Consider the following 24,439-nt stretch of genomic DNA (forward strand, 5'->3'; position numbering starts at 1 on the left):
AGCACTCCTCGCACGACTGCCGCCCAGGTGCTGAACGGACAGCTCCGCTTCAGCACCCCAAATGTTTTGGACAGCACAAAAGCACATGGCTGCAAGGCGGGGCAGCAGAAACACACACAGCTGCCGGCCAATGAGAGGAGCAGCAGTTATTCACCATCTAGCAAACCCCGGGAGAGTATAAAATGACCGCGGCAGCACGGAGGTGAGAAATGCCTCCGATGTTGGTCTTGATGATATTCTATACCCAGGAGCTGCCCCAGAGTCTGTGGATCGCCATGCAAGTGCTCCAGCACAAGAAGTCCCATTCTGCTGCCGCCATCCCTCTCCCAGACCCCTGCCATTAAGCCCAGATTTTGCTCACCAAGCACAGCAACAAGGACGATGTCAAGGCCTTTCTAAAGTCCTTCGAACGCATCAAACTACGAAAAGAACGGGAGGAGCACACCTTGGCCAACATCCTTGCACCATTTCTCTCGGGGGAGGCGCAATTGGAGTACTGCTCTCTCTTTCACAGCGATCACAGCTGAAGACTATGAGACTCTCAAAAACGAAATACTGGTTCACTGCGGCCTATCCTCCACCATCGCGGCAGCTGAGTTTCACAACTGCTCCTACCACCCCCAACTCACCCCACAAACCCAGATGGACACCCTGCTACACACCGCCTGGAGGTGGCTCCAACCAGACAGACACACCGCTTCCCAGGTCATCGAAAAGGTGGTGATGGACCGATTCCTGCAAGCTCTGCCGTCTGAAGACTCATCAGGATGCGATGCGCCAACATTCCCCGAGAGATTCTGTAAGCGCTAAAGTGCGTCATAGCCACCCTGGAGATCGGCATGGGAGAGCGAAGAGAGGTTCAGACTGCCCCCGCGATGAATGGAAGTGGACCATGGACAGCTGCCCCACCTATGGAATGCCCTGGGATGAGCCCATGCCCACTGAGCAGGACCTGCACATGACCCAACGGAACTAAAAGCCCTGGCTGTCTGGGTGTGCGCTCCCTGCTCTAGAGCGTCCTGATGCCCCTAGCCTAGCTGTCAGGGTGAACAGCAAGCCCATCTCTGCCTTGAGGCACACACCGACCCTGGCCCATCCCAGCATCCTAGGTTGAGACCACAAGAGGACCAGAACTCACCCGGTTTCCTTTGTTCATGGGGATGTCCGTGACGTTCCAGCAGCTGAAGTCATGGTTTCGACCACACCAGGAGAATGGCCCCTCCTCATTGGGCTTATCCCAAAGCTCCCCATCCCGTTATTCCTCGGACAAGATTGGCCAGGGTTCCCTGACCACCTTTCCACCGCCCGCCAAGAGCAGACCATAAAAGAAGCCACCAGCTCCCCAACTCTGGGTCCAGCGAGCCTACAAGGCCCGGGGAGAAGGGGAAGTCAGGGAGAGAGCCACCTCAGGTGAGACACTCACACACACTAACTCTGTTTCGTCTGTGTTTCAAAAGGTCACTCGAGAAGGAAATTTCAGGGCCGAGCAGAAAGAGGACAAACACTTGAAACACTGTTGGGGCCAGGTGCAGCAGATAGAGGGGGTCAGCCAGAACCCCAAGCAGAGGCTGCCCGCCGCCTATTTCCTGGTAAAAAGGGGACTGCTATATTTTTGAACAGACTGCTGGGTCCAGCCCTGTGACCTCCTAGTTGTCCCCCGCTCCAGAACCCGGCTCCTGATGCACCTGGCCCATTTACACCTGCTTGGGATCACCTGGGGCCATAGAACACCCTGGAAAATCTGATCAACAGGCTCCTGTGGCCCGGTATGGAGGCGGCTGTCCGAGAGTTCTGCAGGAGTTGTCCCCAGTGTCAGCGGACCGAGCCCTGAAAACCAGTGCCTGACCCTCTGTTTCTTCTCCTCATTATCGGCATCCACTTTAAAAGGATCGGCAAGGACCTTGTAGGGCCACTGCCAAAATCCACGGGGTACTAGCACATCTTTTTCATCATGGACTATGCCACCAGGTGCCCCAAGGCGGTGCCCCTGTGGAAAGTCACCCCCACACAGCACCAAGAGCTGACTGAGCTGGTGGTCCAGTTTGCCGCTGTCTTCGCATCCTCCCCCAGGCTGGAGCATTTGGTACACCATGAGATTAAGACCCCAAGGGGAGTAGTGGTAAAACAGCGGCCTTATCGTGGCCCGGAGGCTCGCTGTCAGGCTATTGAGGAGGAGGTCAGCCGGATGCTCCATGATGGCATCATCGAGGAGTCCATCAGCCCCTGGTTCAACACCATCATCGTAGTGCCAAAGCCCGACGGCAGTATAAGCTCTGCGATGACCTCCGGAAGCTGAACCAGGTCTCTGACTTTGACAGCTACCCCCTTCCCTGAGTGGATGACCTGGTGGAGAGGCTGGGGAGTGCTCACTTCATCTCAACCCTTTACCTGACCAAAGGATATTGAGAAGTGGCTCTGGCTCCGGAGACCAAGCGCAAGACCACCGTCAGCGGCCACTGGCAGTACCGGGTTCTCCCCTTTGTCCTCCACTGAGCCCCAGCAATGTTCCAACCACTGATGGACATCGTCCTAAGACCACACAGGCTGTCTGCAGCTGCCTACTTGGATGATGTCATCATCCACTGCTCCACGTGGTCGGACCACCTCCACCATCTGGGAGAAGTCTCGGAGAGCCTCCGAAAAGCCAGGCTGAAGGCTAATCTGAAGAAGTGCCATCAAGGGCCAACAGAGGCACAGTACCTGGGGTACCGCATCGGCCGGGGCCTCCTAAAACTGCAACCACAACTGTGTGTTTGTGTTCATCTCACTGCAGCTTTGAGTAGCCACATCACATAGTGTATATAATTATATAGCCAAATAATGTATATATACAGTATATAAAGTGTATAGCCATATAGTATATATAATTGTCTAATGTTAGATCAGTCAAACATACATTGATATATTTTATTCCACATTAATGAGCTTAAACCATTCTCAGTTTACCTTGACAAAATGCAAGGGCACCATAAGGGCGGGGAAACTGAGTGGAGACAAGAGCACCGGGAAATATATTACTAATGTGAGCAGCTTCCTTTACAATTCTTATGCAATTGATAATCATTCCAGATTCAGGTGTAGAAGACTGGTATATTTTTGAGCGATAACCTGTATAAGCATGCTCCACTGTTAAAACATGGAGTGTGAAAGTCAAATTTTAGTATTCACTGATGGCCCATGTGCCTAATGCACACTGTGTAGTTGATAAACGGAGTTGTCAAGGTCTCTAGAGTGTCCAAGCTTCACTCCACTAATTTGATCTTTTTGATAAGTTTTTTTTTAATCTCTTCATCATCCATGTTCTGCTAAGAACAGCATACCCATTACTGTGAACTGGTCTGCACTTATATTGCGCTTTTATCCAAAGCGCTTTACACTGTGTCTCATTCACATATTCACACACCAACAGTAGTACAACTGCCATGCAAGGCACTAACTTGCCATTGGGAGCAACTTGGGGCTAAAAGACACTTCGGCATGTGGAGTCACGTGGGCCGGGAATTTGAACCGCCAACCCTACAATTAGTGGACAACCTGCTCTACCACCTGAGGCACAGCCACCCCTGTTAGAAAGCCCCTGTTAGAAACTGGAAGAAAGCTACAGTTTACAGAAGAATCATTTTACAGCACTTCTTAAATGCAGGTCTGAATGAAAAGCATCTGAGTTGTCCTCCCAGATCATAATATCATTAATGTGCTCTGCAAGCAAGTGTTATGATTACGCCAACTGAACATGTGTCTCATTAATGGAAAACAGAGGCGGTGGTGTGTTATTACTCCTGAAGACCACCCCTAGCTATTTTGCCGCACTGCCACAGAGCCGAAGATGATTCTGTTTACGCTGTCAGAGTTGGGTACACGTCCTCCTTCCCTTAGTTACAGCAACCCATCATCACAGGGTTGTCAAAGTATTTCTGAAGGTAGCACAACGCATATTGTGTACTGTAAACAAGAAAAGTAAATGTAACCGTTCTCTGATGCATATTACAATGTCTGCAGTACAGTTAGAAAGGCCGACAAACTGCAGTGTCATGGTGTGATAAACCAGTAGGACCTAATCTGAGCTTCTCTCCCAACAAAGTGAGCTGGACAGTATTACAGGCACAAGAGATGTCAGAGAATATAATGCTTACCCAATTCCCTGTGAAAATAGTCCATGCCAATTTTAACCAGACCGTAGCTATGCTTCAAAAGTCTTAAGGTGGAATAATCCTAGACTTTTCACACTCTCACAAGCCAAACTTTTAGCTTTAGCTGGAGAGTCTGGTACCTTTTGTCAATGAATCCAGCCAAGAACCGTGTCAACAGGAAGAGGCCATTTTATTGACACTGCAACCCACCAAACACAGACTTCTCTCAGAACCTGTAAGCAAATTTGCATGCATATCATATTTACATGAACTGTTTTAAACAACAGTCCTCAACCCTTTAATGGCCATTTTAATCCACTTTCTATATCATAAGTGCAGAGAGACAATAGCATTAAATTGGGATTCTGAAGCTTGTAGCCAGAAAATTGTACAATAAATATCAAGACACTGTGAACCATAGACGCAGCATCTCAGGCTGAGTGTCAGTGCCACATATCTGTAGTTTTAGGCACAGGAACATCACAGAAGGTTTTTCAGTGTGAAGTGTGTAGTGTTAGTGTATATGGTAAACAGATGTTGATGTTAAAAACAGGGAGCTTTAAAAACTGTCTCATTCACCTTAAACCTCCTTAACTCTCTTCTCACCTGTGAGGTCATGATGGATAGAGCAGATATGTTTTTCAATTTGGTCCTGACCATGTCCTTTTTCATTCAAAACTGCCATCATTCACTTGTATACTGTAACTTATGACAATCTGAAAGGTGAGATATTATACTAAGATCATAAAATCAATGATGCTACAAAACAGCCTATTTCTAAAACTTAGCTCTATCTCACTACAGCACACATTACCAGCAACTGGGGAAAATATCCTAATAGTTTCATCAATTATTCATGAGGATTAGCATTTGCTCTCTCTCTCTCTCTCTCTCTCTCTCACTGCCCAATGTACAGGAAGGAGGAGGAGAGAATGTAGCACAGTCTGAGCTAACAGCCAGGCCAAAGCCAAGCTTTTTTAACGCATTGTCTCACATAGTTCCTCTCAGTTAGTCATAGATTAAATCTTTTGACGAACTTATCCCTTGAAAATTTAGTTAATCTTTAGATGGCACTTTTATCTTTACTAAAATGGAGCAAAAAAAAATTGTTTGCAAAAATAAATACATTATTATGCTGATGGAAATATGTAGTTTAACAGAACAAACTGTATCTAAACAACCACAGTGCTGTTGAAAGAAGATACTGATTAAGTTTCTGTAACAGCAGATCTGACAATAGACCCAACTGTAATTCAAATGATTTATATTAATGTGCTTGGTCTAATATGTTATTGTTTCTATACAGGGTGTCCAAAAACCCAGGAATCAATGGGAATATGTTGAGCAAATAAGTCGATCCGAATATGTTGAGCAAAATCCAAGAAAACATAATACAGCAGTTGAAAAAATGGATAGACTGTAAGGAAGAACATGTAGCGCATATGCTAGAGCATATGTTGTAAATAATAAATACAAAATTAATTGTTTCCTGACTTTACGGACACCCTGTTGTGACAGCTAATTCACAGGAACGAGCTACATAATCTAAGACTAATAATAAACAGAATAATAACATGTTGATATTTAACAAAAAGAATTGTTAATATGGTGAAATTTAATGTAACGAGACTTTATTTAACATTTATGGAGGGGGCATTTTATAAGGGTTCAGTCTGTACAGGATTTCACTGAGTTGTTTTGTCATTGTTGCGGCCAAAAATGGTTCATTTTCCACCATGGGAGAGTCTTCAGAACAGAAAGGTTTGCGTTTTCTGCTTTCTCAGTAACATGACAAGTCTTTTTGTCTTATCAACTTCAAGAAAGAGGAAAAGAGGCTGGTAAGGCAACGACTGTTTACAACTGTTGTAATGTACGTGATAACAGGAACTAACTTGCACTGCAGACAACCTGCAACATTAAATGTAACTACAAATGGCTAAAAAGAATGAGGTGTAGTCCACTATACTTCACATCTGGCAACATCACACCACCTCATTGTGAAGTATTTTTTGAAGCATATTTGTCAGTGGCTTCTTTGGCAAAACGAATACCACAGCAGGACCAATCAGACCTACATGAGAGCAGATCATATTTAAAATGTCTCATTCTAAAATACTATAGACTGTGTGATTCACACCTGTAATATCATGACACTGACTGACACTGTGCAGAGGTGTGAACTGGTGGGAAACATGTTAGGACACTGTCGTAAGTAAGTGGTACAGAGGTGAGCGTTGTAGACATTCCCCACTGTTCAGAGACAGCTGTTTGAGCATATATAGTTGCTTTCCCACTTTACTCCTCTTTCAAACCATTTGTCCACCCTGGCCAGCATTTATACACGGGTAAACTTAATAAAACCAGATTAAAACACATACTACAAGAATGCAGGCCAGACAAACACTTAAGCTTAAAGCATATCAACACAGAATTTCAATTCCAGGCTGTTTTTGAACAAGATACACTCATCTAGATCAAATACATTAATTTCTACTTTCTATTTATATTTTTCAAGCCCAGAAATTAGCCCCTCCTCCTCCTGCTGGAAGGAGTTTAGCTCTTACTTTTCTTAAAAGGCAATGATTTCATTGCATTTGCATTTTGAGGGTTATAAAACTTACAGGCTGTTCTGAGAAATCAAAAATTTATAGCAATTTCCCTGGATTTCATACAGATAATGTCACAGCAACAGCTACACTACTGACTCACTCCACCCTTTAAATATAACTGTTTGTACATTTTGCATATAGAATGTTTTGAACAAATTCTTACAAACTGTAAGTATTAAGTTATTAAGTAATATTTCCTATATAATCAGAAAAATATATTGCATCAGTTTGTCACTTGATGGCCTGTTCCTTCCCCCCAATAATTAAATAACAGCAGCAACCAAAACAACAACAAAACAACAACAACAACAACAACAACAACAATAATGATACACTTTTCTATGCATTCACTGTGAATTAAAAAAATTTAAAACCATTACTCCTCTAACTGTAAGACTTTATAAAATTTCACATCCTTAAAACCATCACAAAGGATTAATCGTATTAAATAGACTTTAAAACATGAGAAACGAAAGACACACTCATAGCCTTAACCATGTCTGAGAGCTGAAGCCGTCTTGCAGTGAAACCACAAAGCCCTCATTTCTTCTCCATCTGCAAACACTGCTCTTCCAACTGAGCAAGGATGACTGTCTCAAATCACTCAGCCTACATGAAAGTGACATGGCATCGCTTTTATTCCTTTATTTAGATCTCTATTCCTGCTAATCGTATGTTGGTAATTTGGTAGTACAGTAACAGTAAGATGAATCGCCTTACTCATCTACATGCTATATCGTTCATTGTTTAAGTCATCATGCTTTATATTAGCACCTGCCCATGAGAGTCGGTGCTGACACTGACGGTTTGTAGGCTTGAGTGGAAGCCTAATTCCTGATCAGCAAGGCTGCAAAGTAACTGCTACACTGGATTAGCAGTAGACGAGTACTTTCTTTTGTTTCTGTACCAACCCTTTTTCAATGAAAGTCTTCAGTGTGTTTACATCCAGTCCATATTTCAAAGACTTTCAATTCTTAACAATTCATTTCATCAACCAAACCAACAAGAAAAGGCAGATACTATTGTTTCTTCTATGACCTTTAGTTCTCCATGAAATCTAAGCACTCTATGTAAATGGATTAAACCCTCGGTGATGACAGTCTACAGTCTAACAGATAATCATCCTAAAGAAAAGTAGAGCAGAAATAAGGAGTTGTGAATGTTATAAAAGATGGAAAATGCTGTGTGGTCTTCAGTTCTCTCTGGTGGAAACATATTTTAGTTGTGCCTGTCTGCACTATTTTGAAAACCAAATCTTAAATCACTTCTCCAATTGTGTCCCTTGGCTGCCATGGCATTCCTGTTGAACTGATTTCAAATTAGCAGCTGGAAAGGCCTTTGGAGAACACTGACAGCACTCTGCATTTGGCTTGCATAACTCTGAAAATCATCATTTTGTCCCAAAAGCACACATTATGATAATTCAAAACAGAACAGCATGGGCAGGGCATGAGAAGAAGTCTGCACATGGCTGGATTAAAGCCACTGTTTATATGCAGGCTTTAAAGCACGGGCTAATTCAGTAAACATCATTATTTGGTATCAAAACTGCTACAGTTTGGGATTATTAACAAGCTTGGATAAACAGCTCAGCGGCCTATGGGACGAGACAGCATGGACCCACGCCACCCACACCACCCACACTACCACCAGTTTCTCAAGGTTGCAAAGATATTTAGACAAAAACAACACATTTACCCAGCTCATTCTATCACAGGAAGGTGCATACACCAGGGCTCTCTTTAATGCATTTATATTTATTTAGGGGTGCATGAAACTGATATGGAGTTAACTGCATGTCATTTAATGGTCTTTAATTTGAAATGCTGAAGACAGCTATGAAACAGTGGCCTAATAATTGAATCAAACTTCCGGAAATGAATAGTTAGAAAAGTGATAGCCTTTACACAGTCAGACACCATGGATAACATCTGTGCATACACAATTTCATGCACTTTTGAACACCAAAAGTTGTTTTGTTTTTCAGGATAAGGTATAGTAAATGGATTGTAAAAGCTTCACACAATCACATCTTTAAAAAGTTATTAGAGTTTTGTTTGAAGTGCATACTGGTGAGTAACCAACATAATCTCAAATCAGAAGAGGTCTGTGGTTTGTCGTCATGTTAGGCAAAGTTGCCTCTTGTGAAAGCAGGTTTTTTAGCACTATGCTAATCTGCAAATGCTAGATGCCTGGCTTGAGAGACAAGGCATACAGAAAACAAAACCCTGGACCTGTAAGAAAACAGCATTTTATATGTTATACCAATTGTCCAATTGGCAGCCATCTAGGCAATGTCCTTTTCAGTCATATAAGAGCAGGCTCCTATTTATTTGAATGATTTGAGACCCATATACCAGAAGCAGCTCAACCGGATGACATATCAAACAATGATTTGAATAGGCTGTTTAAATCTCACAAAAGTGGTCTAAGTAATATTTGGTCTTTATGTTTTTTTCAGGTTTCTCTGTGTCTCTTCATTATAAACAGAGCATCAGGGTTGGTTGTCTTTACCAAGAAGTAGATTAGCTCTTTTTTAATGATGGGCAAACTTACATAGCATTGCCACTATGCTGAGTGTTACACACTGCCTCTTTCATATTTTGAAGAAGAACAAGAGGCATTTATGTGTCACATATACATTATAGCACAGTGAAATTCTTTTCTTCAAAAATATCAGTCTGTACAGGATTTCGCAGGATTGTTTTTGTGATTGTTGCAGCCAAAAACGCTGATTTTGTTGTGCCTTTTTCAGTGGCCTTTCTCAGTGATGTTCGTTGGTAAATGAGACCTTTTAGCTGTACTCTGTGTTGTGTTGCGTCATCACAACACAATTGTCACATGGTGTCTCTGCTCAAATCTGCGAAAAATTCTGTGGTAATTTTGGAAAATTAGGCAGCTGGGGTTGGAGCGTAGGGTCAGCCGTGATACAGCATGCCTGGTGCAGAGAGGGTTTAGGGCCTTGCTCAAGGTCCCAACAGTGGCAGCTTGGCAGTGCTGGGGCTTGAACCCCTGACCTTCTAATCCTTCAACTTTGAGCCAACACTGCCCAAGCAGTAGATGTGTCTCTATTATTAAAGTCTCTCGTTGGTTAAAAAAACAACTGGTTAAAAACACAATCACAACACAGTATGTGCATTCATGCAATTCAGATTCCCTCCTTGTCACTTCTCTATGATTGTTTTTTTTGTATGTTTGTTTGTTTGTTTTTGTTAAAGAACTACCTTACAGCTTAAGGTACCTTGGGCTCAGAGGTCCATGGATACCAGCCTACAGTCTAATACTCGTGCTTGGTTAATGGTTAAATTACAGATAATTTTATATTACAGATACAGATTTACTAGAATGTTTGCTGAGGGCTGATGGTTATTGTGTCACTGCACCAGCTCCAAATTTCAATGTGCCACTGATACTGCAGTCCAAATAAATAATGACAAGAATGGCGCAGACGTTTTTCCTGTTTACATGCAAAAATCTATTTCTCTTCTAAACTCTTATAATACACAACATGAGAAAGGACAATGAGTTTGAATTTTTTATGGAGGCAATAACCTGACTACATATGTACTAAAAAATTTACTTACATTAAATGAACAACTCTTGTTAATATAGAAATACCATTCCTCAGCTTAGATACAGAACCTTTCTGCACAGTGAAACAATACCACCACACATTTTCCATCACAGTTTGGTCTGGCTCCAAATTCCCTTTCTCCAAAACACTGTCTTATCCACAATGTTAAAGCTCGCATCTTCTTCTGATGGTCTACACAAGCCCAGGGCTCAACTAAGTGTGTCTCGTGCTCCAGTAAAGATTCCTCTGGAAAAGAAAAAAAAAAGTCTTTTGGAAGAAAAGCAACCGAGACAAACCAGACCTCCTCTGTCTTGAAGCAAACAGCACCATTTTAATGAGGTCCTTCCAGCACCATCTCTTTTACTCTTCCCTTTATAAACTACAGGCCACGAAGATACTCTGAATATTTCCACTATCACACAAATATTTTATAGTTGCTCTGTATGTGCAAAATTTATGTTAAAAACCTAACAAGAAAGTTTTGTGCCTACAGCAAGACAAACCCAAATCAAAGAGAATGTGTGTGTAAGAGCTGAGAGGTATTGCGGTGACAGTGTGAGGCAGCCATAGCTCTGGTTGTAAAAGGGCTGGCCGGCACCAAGGCACAGTGCCAAAAGCACAGATGACCTGCTCTTCCCTGCTGCAGAGAACCAAAGAGAACAAAGGGGGATAAATAACAGACAAATCTAATATAACTCTTTTGTTCAAAGAGGCAACGTCACTATGTGATCTACGCCATATGGCCACAAACATGAGTAGTTCATGTCAGATTAAGAAAAGCACAGTGCCTTTATCCCTGGTGTAGGCTTAGAGAAAAAAAGAGCCTACACCCTAAAATACTATAATCCCACCAATAAATACGATTACATACGTTAGTTCAAAATACCCAGTTAATCCATTTTTAATGAATATACACTGGATGCAAAAATAAATGCTTTGCTGTACGCAGGATAACTCCAAGTCCTCAACTACAGTATTAGCATAGAAAATCTGCTACTAGTAAAAATACAATAAGGGCCAGCCTGGGAGCCTCCCTGCCTGTTCTAACACTGATGGCGGGAGGCCGGCAGTGCTCCTGGCCAAATCCTGACCCATTACATAATGCAGTCTTTTCACTGCCTCTGAATATGACAAGGCTGAAAAGGAGAATGCAGACAAGCAGGAAGCAGCTTTCTCCAAGCCTATCCTTCCCTCACTGTGCGGCATAAGAGCAAAGGCTAAACCCAGTCCAATTCTAAAGGCCTGGCTCCTTTTCCACGCAGAGCCTCTCTATTTAAATGCAAATTAAGTTGTGTAGCAGCTGAACAGCTTGGACAGTGGTAAGTCATGCACCCCCCATTCCCCGAGGGGCCCGTGTTCTGGCACTCATCTGCTGAGTCCATAAGCCATTAACTCATCAGAATTCCAGCCTTTCCTCCCTCATGCCACCTCCATAATGTTTAGCAAAAGTACCAAAGGGTCATGACTTTTAAAATCTTACTTCTCAATCTGCAGTTAAGGTTTCTACAAATGTTCCACTGCAGTTGATGTGCAGTTTGTTTCAACTCTACTGTGTTAGCTGTTTACATGCATTTACATTTATCATTTGGCGGATGATTTAACCCAAAATGACTTCTGAATCAAGTCAAATCCAATCCAAGCAAATAGCTTAAAATAGCCGCCAGTCATACAGTTGCCAAAAACAAAGTATTAGACATTTGTAAGAAGAATAGAAATTCACATATATAAGCCATATATATGGTTGATTTTAACCACATGCATTAACACTCCTATTTACACCTTAATATTTAAATCAGCTCATTATTTCAGAACAGTAGCTTCCAATATTGTTCTGTATTTTAGGTACATTCTGAATGAGCATCAAGAATAATGATTTTTCGTGATGTTTTTAATCTTTCTAACGTTTTAAGCAATAACGATTGGCACATATGAGGCACTTATTAGGCTATACCACCTCAAGTGGTTTGAGCAATCAGACTTAAGTTTAAATTGATTATCTGGGCGGCCTCTTCAGATTATTAAAATGACTTGTGTGTTATTCACGCTTCCAATGTTGCCATATTTTTCATGAGTAGAGGTGTCCGAGATGGGGAATTCAACAACATCCAGCACAGCCTATTTTTCCATGAGACAATGTCAGAAAGTGTAACATGTAGGCAGGAGTGAAAAATAACAAGTACTGTTGAGATTTGAAGCAAGTAACTAGACAGGCAATGAAAAATATTTACTTTATTGTTTATATTGTGCATTGAACATGAACACTTCAGAGCGACAGCCATCACTGGCTATAAGTAATGAAGTCATGAGAAATTGCTTACCTTTGGTGTAATCACATTAATTAATTAGTTATTTGTTTAAAGTGAAATTTTGAAGTGAATTTGAGTTTACAAAGTGAATCTGACAATAAAATAAAATCTGTGACAAGCATTGTTAAATAATTATCTGAATTTCTCTGTAAGAAGAGTGACTTATATTCACCTTAAGGTAATTCTGTACAACAGTAAACATCAGTTTGTTAGAAAACCTCCAGGCTCTGGTCTGCTCTCAGTACTCTGCAGTAGGCTGATGTAATTATGATGTAAATCACCACCACATGATCTTACATGCCACAATATTCAATGACTCCAGTTATATTTAGGATTCCTCTGTCAGGAGGAAACCTATTGTCATTGGTTAGTATTCTTATTATTCTTATTCTTATTCTCTTTATCCTCCTAAAGTACCCAGTAAGTCAAGATCTGAATGTTAAAAAGGCACATTGATACTACAGGCCACGTGTATCTCCCACACTACAAATGCCCCACATGAGCCCATAGGTGGCGCTACAGGCCACGCCCAAAGTGTATGTGATTTTCCTTGAACTGTGGGACATATGTGTGGGATGCATATCTTTCTATAGGGTGATAATCAATAAGGAATCAAATAAAAAATTGGTCGAACTATTTACATATTGGTGAATTGATAACTGTTGCACATATTTCTTGTGTCCATAAATCAATGGAACATTAACCTATGCACTTGATCTGTGCCACACACATTAAGAGGACACTACAGTATGTGCGACCTCTGTGTGCAATGGCAACCTCATATCTCCAACAACAATGACATTAAAAGTAATAATATTTTATCGCTAATGTTAAAATAATGATTTACACATCCGCTATTCATAAAACGGATACTCCGTTTCAATCACTAGTTCATATGATGACTTTTGACAATGTTGAGTAACAAATCTGAGAAATGGGTGAATGTAAGATGAAAAATAGATTTATTGTGAATATCTGAAATATGCATGCCCGGCTAAATGCTAGTGCACTCTGCCAACTGATGTGTTCCTTCCTCCACAGTCCGCGCACACTCCAAAATTCTCACTGACTGCTCAGGCCCTTTACACGCACGCGGGCTTGGGGCCACGCACACACATCCATGGCTTTCTGGCTAGGGTGGGCTGACTGTCTATTAGGCAGATATTCTGTGGCTGATTTGGCCACAGCTAATGCTAACAGAAATAGTAAGTCGTCTTCTCCAGAACTATTAAGCTTGGTCAATTTTGTCATCTTTGGCCAATTTTGTTATACTGTGGCACACTGAAACTAGAGTTACACTTCTCAGTAAGCATGGGCCTAAACAGAGTATAGGTGGCGATACAGGCCATGCTTCAGTGTTGACACATTCAAAATAATAGCATTTCTACTCTGTCAGGCCAAAATGTCTGAAAGTTGGTATGCATGCCTTGTTGCTCATGGGGAACAAAAAGGTCTCAAGAGCCCATAATATCCATGTGATGGATTTTTCTCTACGATGATCATTTTTGGAAAACTACATAAATGAGCTTAAAATCTGCCACTGATCCAAATGCATTGAAATGTTGTATCTGTGGGATACATTTCACTACAATGTCAATTTTGAAATAATCCGCAATCTTGAGGAGGAATCCACCATTGCTGCTTGCAGCTATATTATAATATTATTATTATTTGTAAATGTGAAAAATTATTTTTTAAAAATACAAATAATAAAATAATAATAATAATAATAAATGCTGATTCTTGTTGAAGTTATTATTACATTGTTGAAATGAAGTGCCACGTATACACAACACTCATTCTGAAACCCATCTGCTATGACCGTAATTGTGAATAATATGACAGAAAATCAACATTGCTATCTGTCGAGGAGTCAAGACTGCTGAAGCACGTGCTTGTACAAAAAATGCCATTGCAAATCCACTAGCATGATGGAAAACACAAGAAAAAGTGTCCTCTTGGTAAAACTCATTCTTAAATACATGTGTGTGTGTGTGTATGTTGAGTGTGCCACCAGCACCACGTAATGAAAGCTGTTCAGCATACTGGATAATATTCTGTCAATCAATCCTGTATATCTTAAACCCAAAATTGTGTAAATGCTTTTCTTCCTGTCAAAAAAACATTTTGGTGAAGGAAGCCCATTTTACTGTATATCATGGCAGTGGAAAACCTTGTTTGTGGCTCTGAATCCTAAGGGCATTTTTTGTCATTATGGTTTGGGTGCTCACGAGGATGGGCGATGTGGTAAAAATAAAATGTCACCATACCAAGACAGACTTCTTTATAATACACCATATGCCTCAAATATCAGGACCTTGAAATAATAAGGTTCTGGCCTTCTAATATTTGTTTCAATAAATAGCTATAGTCATTTTATTTACGTTTTATACCAAAATACTGACTGAAGGTTTTAGAAGATAAGGTTTAGAAGAAGGTTTTAAAACATAAAGTTGAAAAGTATCTCCTCTGACCTCAATGAGAGTTCAAACGTAATGGCTGAACATCTTAAAATTACGGAATTGTTAACTAGAACATTATAGTCTTGATATTTAAGATTAGTATTTTTGCTGAGAATTTCTGCCAAAGTGCCAACAAATTATAATAAAATCTTATTATATATTATAAAATCTGTAAGTTCAAAGATGATTTATTCCAAAAGTCTCAATGATGAAAAGAAGGATATATATACATTGTACTGTGACTTATTTAGTTGTGTAGTTATAGAAGCCACAGCACACAATATCCATGATACTGAGAACAATTTAACATGTTGTTGTGTTAATATATCACAATATCGATATCATAGATATCATCATATCAGCCAGCCCTACTCCCTAGTGTGACAAAGATCCAACTTTTTGTTTTGTTTTTTTGTTTTTTTTTTAAGTCTTGGCTCTATTGTTGGTGAATCTTGACAATTTCATACCCATCAACAACCAGAAGTTCAACAAAGCATAACTGGCACAAGCATGGCATTTCTGTCTAGTGTTGTTCCAGTGACTATTAGACTATAGGAGTCCGTGAACTCACATATGGAATCAGGAGTTAGTGCTCTCCTCCAAGCATGTTCAGCTGCCCTGTGATACAGCAGTTAGAAAAGATGCTGTGTCTTGAGGGAACAGGTTTTAGCCCTCACTCTCCCCTATTGTTGGCTGTCATGTCATAGGGGAGTACTAAACTGACTAAATGTTTTTGCATTTATGATACTGAATGTCAATGTATTGAACGTTATATGGGGGGGGGGGGTCAAAAAGGTATATAACTGACTAAAACGTTTTGTTTAAGACTTGAGTGGAAAGTTATTTATGTAAACATATAATGACACAAATCATTAATTTGGCTTTATTTAAAGCTAAAAGTAAGCAGAACAATTGATGCTACTGTGCTATACAATATAAAAAGCCTATACAATATAAAAACATAAAAAATTACTTGCAATTTTTCACTTAACCACGAACAACAAACAGAAGCAGAGCTTTCACTCAGTGGTTCAGCAACCTAAGCTAATGACTGTATACACTGATTAAACTTAATCCAACTGTCGCAATGCAGAAACATTCTGTCATGGCTTTAAATCAGATTCTTCCACTCAGAGCAATGACTACCTATATAATTAAAAACTAGTATATCTGGACAGACAGGAAATCTAGCCGCTGATCTACTAACAGATGTGGACAAAGCAATGAGACTGATAATGGCATTTTGCCATTATTTCAAAATTTTTTGTTGCTATAAACCTTTAACAAAAAATAAGCTTCCCAAATATATCGTTACAAAACTACTGGAACCGTAAGGACAACATTATTTAATGCCGCACCGCTGTGTTGATTAAATAGAATTGTTTTGTGATAAATATATTCAGTAGTTACAGTCCTAATCTCTTTGCATCGCAGAGTTGAATCTGCTTGTGAATAACAGTGTTGGGAATACTTCATCATTTAGACAGGTGTGATGACGTCGATGAGCTCTACTGCTGACTCTTGCACATGCAAACCCAGCAAATCCACAATCACTCTGTGTGATAAAGCTGTATCTCATTATCAGCTGAAGTCATGAAACAACCACAGCTCACACACAGGCAAACATTCAAGCACACTTGCCAAGGACAGTCCCTGATTTTCATTGCCATCGTCTCTCACATTAAACATTTTTTATATTTCCTAAATTTTGGCACACATTTACATACTTCTTTTATTATTTCATTAATTTCATACATAAAGCCTCTGAAACTACGCAGATATAGAAAATCTCTCCATTTAAGTTTGGCGAGTATACTGTGATTAAAACAGCCGAGGCTGAATCTGCATTGGATTACCATTAACACACTGCTCCCTTATCTCCCACCCCCACCCCCACCCCCCTACCCCCGTCTCATGTGGAACATTGCTTAATTAAACAGGAACTGGGCACCATTTGCGAGCACTGATGCTAACTGCATAATTTAATGTTCATAAGGCCAACAACGCATGCAAGTTAATTGACAGGCAGAAGATAAATAGTACTATCAAAGCTATTACAACCAAAATCATCACCATAAACACAGAGACTGAGATCAGATGTCATCAGTTTAGAGAATGAGATGTTAACAGTGGAGACTCAGGAAATGCTTCAACATGACTTTATATGTAAATATACAGGGTAATGGGACCTAACATTGCTTCTCACTGTTTTATTGTGATATTATGCTTTAACACATTACACATTGGATATGGTGATTTGTTCAGTTGGATCTGGTGGACACAAAAAGAGAAAAACACTCACTCCTTATTGACTTTCAATCAATGTTTTCATTTGGTATGTACAATAGCTACAGTACTGTGCAAAAGTTTTAGGCACCCTATTTTTTTAGTACAAATTTTGTTATAGATTTTTTATTTTATGACTTCTACATTATTGAGTAATTACAAAAAAATATTTTAGATTCCCAAATCATTAGTTTTCTAGCACAAAATTAAATGTTACAGAAAAATGTTTGCATGTCAGTAAAGAAAGCAGCAAATTATGTAAGAAACCACTTTTCAGACAAAAAACACAATGAAGGCTGCTGGGTTTTGCAGCAAAAATAAGAATCAAGTGCGACGGTCAAAGTCTCCAGAAGAACTTCGGCTGGTTCTGCAAGATGCTCAATAAAATTCACAGCTCATTTCTTTATAAAACTGCACTAATTGTACCAGAGACTAGTATTTTTATTTATTTTAATTTTTTTGTCACACCAAATATTGACTTTGTTTCATTTACTACTGTTTACTGCTCTTTATTATATATATATATATATATATATATATATATATATATATATATATATATATATATATATATATATATATATATTACTTCATTTATTTATTAGAAACATTTAATTTAATTATTTTGAAGGCATCTTTGCTCTACAGCATTTCTTTTCCGGTGCCTAAAACTTTTGCACTGTACTGTATGTTTAAAGTGTTTCACGGCTATACGACACAATTCACTGTTATAACTACCACCTGATGCACTACATACATCGACCAAGGTACGATCCGGCTGCAAAAAAAAGGTTACTAGATGGATTAATTAGCTGGCACATGAAAGATGATCTTTTCAGAATCGGGAACACGCAGGTTTTTGAAAAACGGACAAAACTAAGCAAAATAAAGTGCATGTGTGTACTGGTCAAACGCTGATGTTCTCAACCTGTGCATGCTTTTTACACAATATTTCTTTCATTTTATTTTCTTGGCCTCCTGTTTAGAAAAATGTATGTGATATATGCATTTCACCACCTCCAACCCTCACTGGCTGTACTCACCTTCACCAAATACTACATATCCAATGTCTTACATTATTCACAGCTATTTCTAAAAACCACAGTGATAACAAGCACGGCCTGTACCTGACCTGTTGAAGTGGGTGAAGTTTTGCAATGACTATTGTGGTGCAGCCTTTTTTGGTACACCAATTGTCACTGACCTCGTCAGACTGGTATTGCTGTTTTGAGAAATTGAAACCAGCTTTGAAGACTCTTCAATTTCTGAACACTGCAGTCATTCCGCAGCAGTATCACTGAGCTTTTCTAGAGAATGTATGATGAAATTGTGTCTGTCTGAAATGGAAAGTGTTTATTTAAGAAGCTGCTAGTGTCAAGATTGGGATAAACAAACATTCAGAAAGATATTCAGGTACATAAAGATGCTTGTGGGATCCGTCACACTTTGTTAAAGAAGGTGATGAACTGATAATTGCTGCAAAGCACATTTTCAGTAGTTTCAGTTAGAAGAGGGGTTTAAATGATAATTTAGTACTAACTAAAACACCCAATTAAAGGTAGAGCAGTTTAATCATTCATAGTATGACAACTGTACAACCTACTATTCCACTTTTTGGTGTATTACTACCTGCAGTCATACTGGGAAGCTGTATCACTAAACTTTATAGCGCACATCCAGTGAAATCCAGTGTATTCAATTAATAAACAGTTCATTTCAAGTTCATAAAGTAAATAAAGCTGTCTGTGTTCTCAAAGCATCCAGCAGAGAGCCTGGCAGATGAAAAACCTTGGCAACAACAAGCAGAGGAATTCTGGGAAATTCACAGGGGTTTCTACATAACAACAAGGAACTGGTGGACAAATCCAAGTTCTTCATATCGTATGAAATGTCCATAAAGAGGAAGTATCGTTTTCACATATACAGCCTGCTTTAATCTGGTTCTGCTTCTCTAGCTAACTCTAAACAACCATGCTATGCTGATTTATAAATCAGTGGCCCATGACAGGCTGGCTCTGTTGATCAGAAAACGTCAAAGACACTGCCTCATTTAACCACATAAAGGATAGTGGCATCGGGGGGGTTCTATTGAGACAAACAGACTTCTTTTCTGACCTGCACAGTTGACTGCAGCCTACACTGCCTATCACTAACAAGTATTCCTGTCTATGTTTATGCCTTGGCATTATGACACAGAGCACTACTCCCATGGTCACCATTGATCATGAAAGTTCTGGAGACTTCCCATAAATATATTAACTAGAGAAGCACCGATACTAAATTTCTCAGCTGATACAATAATCGATTATTCAGAGTGATATCGGCCGAAACCGATAACTGATACCGATGGTTCTGGCTTTTATGCCTTCTTTTAAATGAATAATAATTAATTCCACAATTCTGAAAGCAATACATATAAAAACTTTATTCTCTCCATTTCAACAAGTTGTTTCACAATAACTGGATTCATAAACAGAAAACACATTAATCTAATTAACATTAACACATTAACTAAATTCTGAAGATTAAAGTAAGATTTCTTAACTTATTGAATTTTATTAATTAATATTAACAGAATTAATTGACTGAATTGTAAAAAAAAAAAAAAACTTCTTTTAGTCTCACATTCACTCACCACAAACAAAAGCATTTCTACTTCATCATTAACATCAAACTGGTCATATTATATATCAACTTTTTTATATATTAACATTAAATGGATATGAAACATACTACAAATATATTTTTCTGTGCAATATATACCTTTTTGTCAACTCATCTTCATTTAAATCTTTCAAAAGTGTAATGGCGCTTTAATTCAGCGTGAGCAGCTCGAGCAGCACAGCAAAAAAAATGTTTAACTCGACACCGAAACTCCCGCTTCACCGCTGCAGCGTCTGGTGTAAGATTTTAGCAGTGCAGAGCTTACAAACTGCAGTTTTGTCGTCATTCCACAAGAGACATCATCTTTACACACAGCACGAAATCAATGTGTTTTCCCGCCCTCTTTTGATTGACAGGATGTAATCGGCCCTGATCATCAGATGTTTTTATGCTATCGGCCGATGGCTGATAGCGTGAATAATTGCCTTTATCAGCCGATACCGATTATTGGTCGATACATCGGTGCATCTCTAATAGTAACATATTAGTGTCATATTCACTGTATCCATCTTGTCGTTTCTTTGGGTGACCCACTGTTAATGTAGTTTATTCCATATTTTTTATGCACCAACTGACATGTGCATTGTAAAAACAGAAACGCAATTCTAAGATGAATTAGGTCTGCCTGGGTTTCATAGGTTGACATGCATGCGTTCTACACAAGTCCCAAAGGGAAAAAGAGCCATTTATCAAATGCTACTCAAGCTAAAATCCAATTGGAGAGCTCCATAATCCTTAGAACATGGCTAGAGCCAGTGTGTAATGCAGTGTGTCCTTTAGCGCGGTCATCTCTGTGTTTAGCTCATTCACAAAATTGAAAGGCTGAATTGAGAACTGCTGCAACCAGCAGGCACATTTTCAGTACCGTATTAGAGGATGGTTTTAAATTATAATTAAATACTAACTGAAACACAAAACTAAGGGTAGACCAATATAGAAATTCATGACAGTATGACAACTGTACAGCATAATATTGCCCTTTTTGGTGTATCACCGTCTCTGTTTGAGGACAACATGAAATGATATATAATGTGTATGCATTCAAAGGCAGGGTTTTTTTTTTCCAGTTTCATTTTTATTGAACATTTTTGCTGTACATTTCTGCTGAACATTTCTGCTGAACATTTCTGCTGAACTAAACATTTCTGCTGAACATTTCTGCTGAACATCAAAGGCAGGTTAGGGTGAATGCAAGAAAATATTTTGAACTGACTTGTTAAGCAGTCTGCTTTTAGCATTCATCAAACCACAGTGCTGTTTAATTTTCAAATCTAATTGTTCAGATGGTGCTGATTAATTTTGAATAACAGCACTACTCTGACAATAAGTACTGGCCATAATTCAAATAATAGGTTTATATTAAAACGTTCATTCTAATACATTATTGTTTCTATAGTAACAGCAAAACTACAGGGACTTGAATGGTTGGACATAATCTAAGACTAATAGCAAACAGATTTCTATGTGCTGTTATTTCAGAAAGAAAAACGCCTTCTGTATGGAGATTTTTGCTTAACATTTAAGGAAGGAGTCTTGCTGTCAGACCTTTGTATCAGTCAGTGAGTTTTCCACCACAGGAAAGTCTTCATGACATAGGGCTTTGTACTTTCCGGTTTCCCAGTAACATGACATGGCAAGGGTGAGGTGAGGGAACAACTGTTTATAGCTGCCAGACATAAGCAATAGCAGGAACTAACTTGTTTTCAGATGTTCCACAACATTAAATTATAAACGGTAAAAAATAAATATAATGTCATTAACAAATAAATAAATAATTGATGTTATCGGGAAGGAAAATGGCCCTCTGCTTGGTGTTGGACCGCATCACAACATCCCATTTTTCAATAACTTCCTATAATAGCGAGACCCGTGGTGTTTTATTCCTCACAATAGTATATCATTTTCTAAAATGTACCAACTTGTATGTTCTTGGCATTGTAATCATGGCATTGTTATCTACAGTTTCACATCACATTACTACAGTATAACTATTTCAGATTTCCATATCATGTTGTCACACGGTATATCCTTACAGCCTTACAGACAATATACAGTACATTCATATTTATCTGTGCTGGTACAGCTCATGGGAGCTGTAGCACTGAGAGGAAAAGTCAGGACTACTATAAATGGGTAATATTGTGATTGACTGGAGTGAGGTTGTAACTTTCATGGCATGCAAATGATTTTCAAAAAAAAAAAACAGGTATAAAATTATGATCGTTAGCTAAGATCGTTTTTAGCTAGCAAGCCAGTGCGTTGATTGTTTTCCAAATTAGAGCAGTGCTGCAGCTTTGTAAATACATAGTACTGCTCTGTATGGCAGCGTCATTGTTTATGTACTACACAGTACAGAATATTTAGGAGGTAATTATTGAGTTATTTTAAAAATGAATAAATAAATAAAAAGATAGAAAAAGAAACCCACAACAAGGCGTTGTGGGCATCGATGCCACAACAGATAGCACATAACGTTCCCCATATACGTATGTATATGCATGAATGTCTATGTGTGTGTGTGTGTGTGTGTGTGTGTGTGTATGTATGTGTGTGTGTATGTATGTATGTATGTATGTATGTATGTGTGTATGTACGGTATATGTGTGTGTATGTATGTATGTATGTATGTGTGTGTGTGTGTGTGTGTGTGTGTGTGTGTGTGTGTGTATAGTATACTTAAGAATATTTCTACTCTGTAACGCCTTCAGTATACTGTCATACACAGTGTATCCCAGCTAAACGTCGTGTTGAGAGGCTCTCATGTTTATTTACTACCCTTCCATTTGCGGTGTATATTTCAGTGCTGTATTTTATCCCGTAAACAAAAGGAGAAAGTAACCCCGCGTACACTCGCCTCCAAGTTCCACCCATTTGTGTGTAAGGAGCTTGAAATACTCCATTCTACCCAGCAACAAAGCCTTCACTCCGGCTGCTTCTGAGACATTCATCGACACCAAACCCCCAGAATGGACAGTTAACCATATGTTTATCTCCATGTTCATGGCGGTCAGGGGGTTCAGCAGGCGCGCGCGCGCAGCATTTCTGCTTCCCTGCACAAGGAGCCGAGCCTCCTCGATTATCCTCTAATTGCAAACAAACAAAAAAATGGGTATCGCTTTATGTTTCCCTACAAATGTTGGCTGGATTGCATTGCAATGCATTGCACAAAAGCACGGATTTACGTGCGATTCAAAAGCAGTGGAACTTCAATCACAAATAAGAAGACGGGAGAAAAAAGTGTAGGGGTGGGCGGATTTGCAAGCAGAGATGAGGCGTTACCCGGGTTCGGGTTCAATGCAGAGAGCACCACATCAAGGCTAAAGGAGATTAGCCTAGTCACGATTGATGTACAGAGGCATTCATGATCGTAGAGTTTTATTTATTTATTTATCTATTGCAAGTAATCAGCCCAATATAATGCATCTAATCTCTGAGCAAATGATGCTCCTGCATGAAACTTCATACATGGGACGACTGTCACATACCTTTAACTTGCGTCTCATATTCCCCAATGATCTCCTTGTCCTTCTTGTATTTCGTTTGCGATGACATTTTTTTCCCCTGAGGTATTAAACGTAGGATCCAGTGAGATGAGATGTTGCACCAAAAGCTCTCTGCTCCTTGTCACACCTTGCAAGCGTTTTTCTTATTCTTCTGATTTCACGACCTTATTACTGAGTCCCTCCTGTTACACTGAGCATCTGTCTCTCTCTGTCTCTCTCTCTCTCTGATCTCAGTTACTTTTGTCCAAAAACAAAGTGCAGCTGTAAACTCACCCTTGTGCACACCTGCCCTTGCTCATTCCCTTATCTAGCTAAAGAGCTAAACCCAGGCTCTGGGAGGCTGAAACGCTCTGCTGCTACACACACTCTCACACTACACACACTCTCTCAAACACTCACACACACACTCTCTCACACACACACACACACACACACACAGGGGCTCCTCCTCGCTCAGGATGCCATCCAAAGTGGCAGAAGAAACGCAAATTCCACGGCTTATAAAAGGAGAAGGTTACTGCACAGATGGTACCGCTTTTCATGTGCACCCATGCTGCAGAAAGGATCACAGTATCCGAAGAGCAGAGAGTGAGAGCGCAGTTCACAAACCCGCTGCGCACAATCCAGCTCCGCGCGCTCCAGCCCAACAAGAATGGACTCGCGCTGACTGAAACCACGCCCACTATGCAGCGCCCGCCCCCATCTCTCGCGCTCTTTCGCTCTCTCGAAGTCACCCAATCAGCTGCGGGCTTGAGATTACTGAACCGTTCATTTTTGGAAAGAAAACAAATAGATTCTTTCCAGCAATGTGTTGGTTTTGGCTTGCTTCTTTGCATTGTGACAGTAACACAGAAGAGTTTCCTTGCTCAGACATTAAATATAGTGCACAGTACAGCAGACTTAGA

At 39.8% G+C, this 24,439-nt stretch overlaps 1 protein-coding gene across 2 annotated transcripts in view; it reads right to left on the minus strand.

Moving 5' to 3' along the window:
* srgap3 (SLIT-ROBO Rho GTPase activating protein 3) overlaps positions 1-24,199 on the minus strand; it is a 140,076-nt gene extending 115,877 nt beyond the window's left edge. Inside the window, exon 1 of one of the 2 annotated variants that reach the window (XM_047158559.2) lies at positions 23,517-24,199. In XM_047158559.2, coding sequence (XP_047014515.1) covers positions 23,517-23,583 — 67 coding nt within the window. In that variant the 5' untranslated portion in view covers positions 23,584-24,199. The remainder of the gene's footprint in view (positions 1-23,516) is intronic. The other variant, XM_017480461.3, reaches the window with a different exon arrangement.
* Positions 24,200-24,439: the final 240 nt, after the last annotated feature.

This window comes from Ictalurus punctatus, chromosome 11 (assembly GCF_001660625.3).
Source record: "Ictalurus punctatus breed USDA103 chromosome 11, Coco_2.0, whole genome shotgun sequence".
Lineage (NCBI taxonomy): Eukaryota > Metazoa > Chordata > Actinopteri > Siluriformes > Ictaluridae > Ictalurus > Ictalurus punctatus.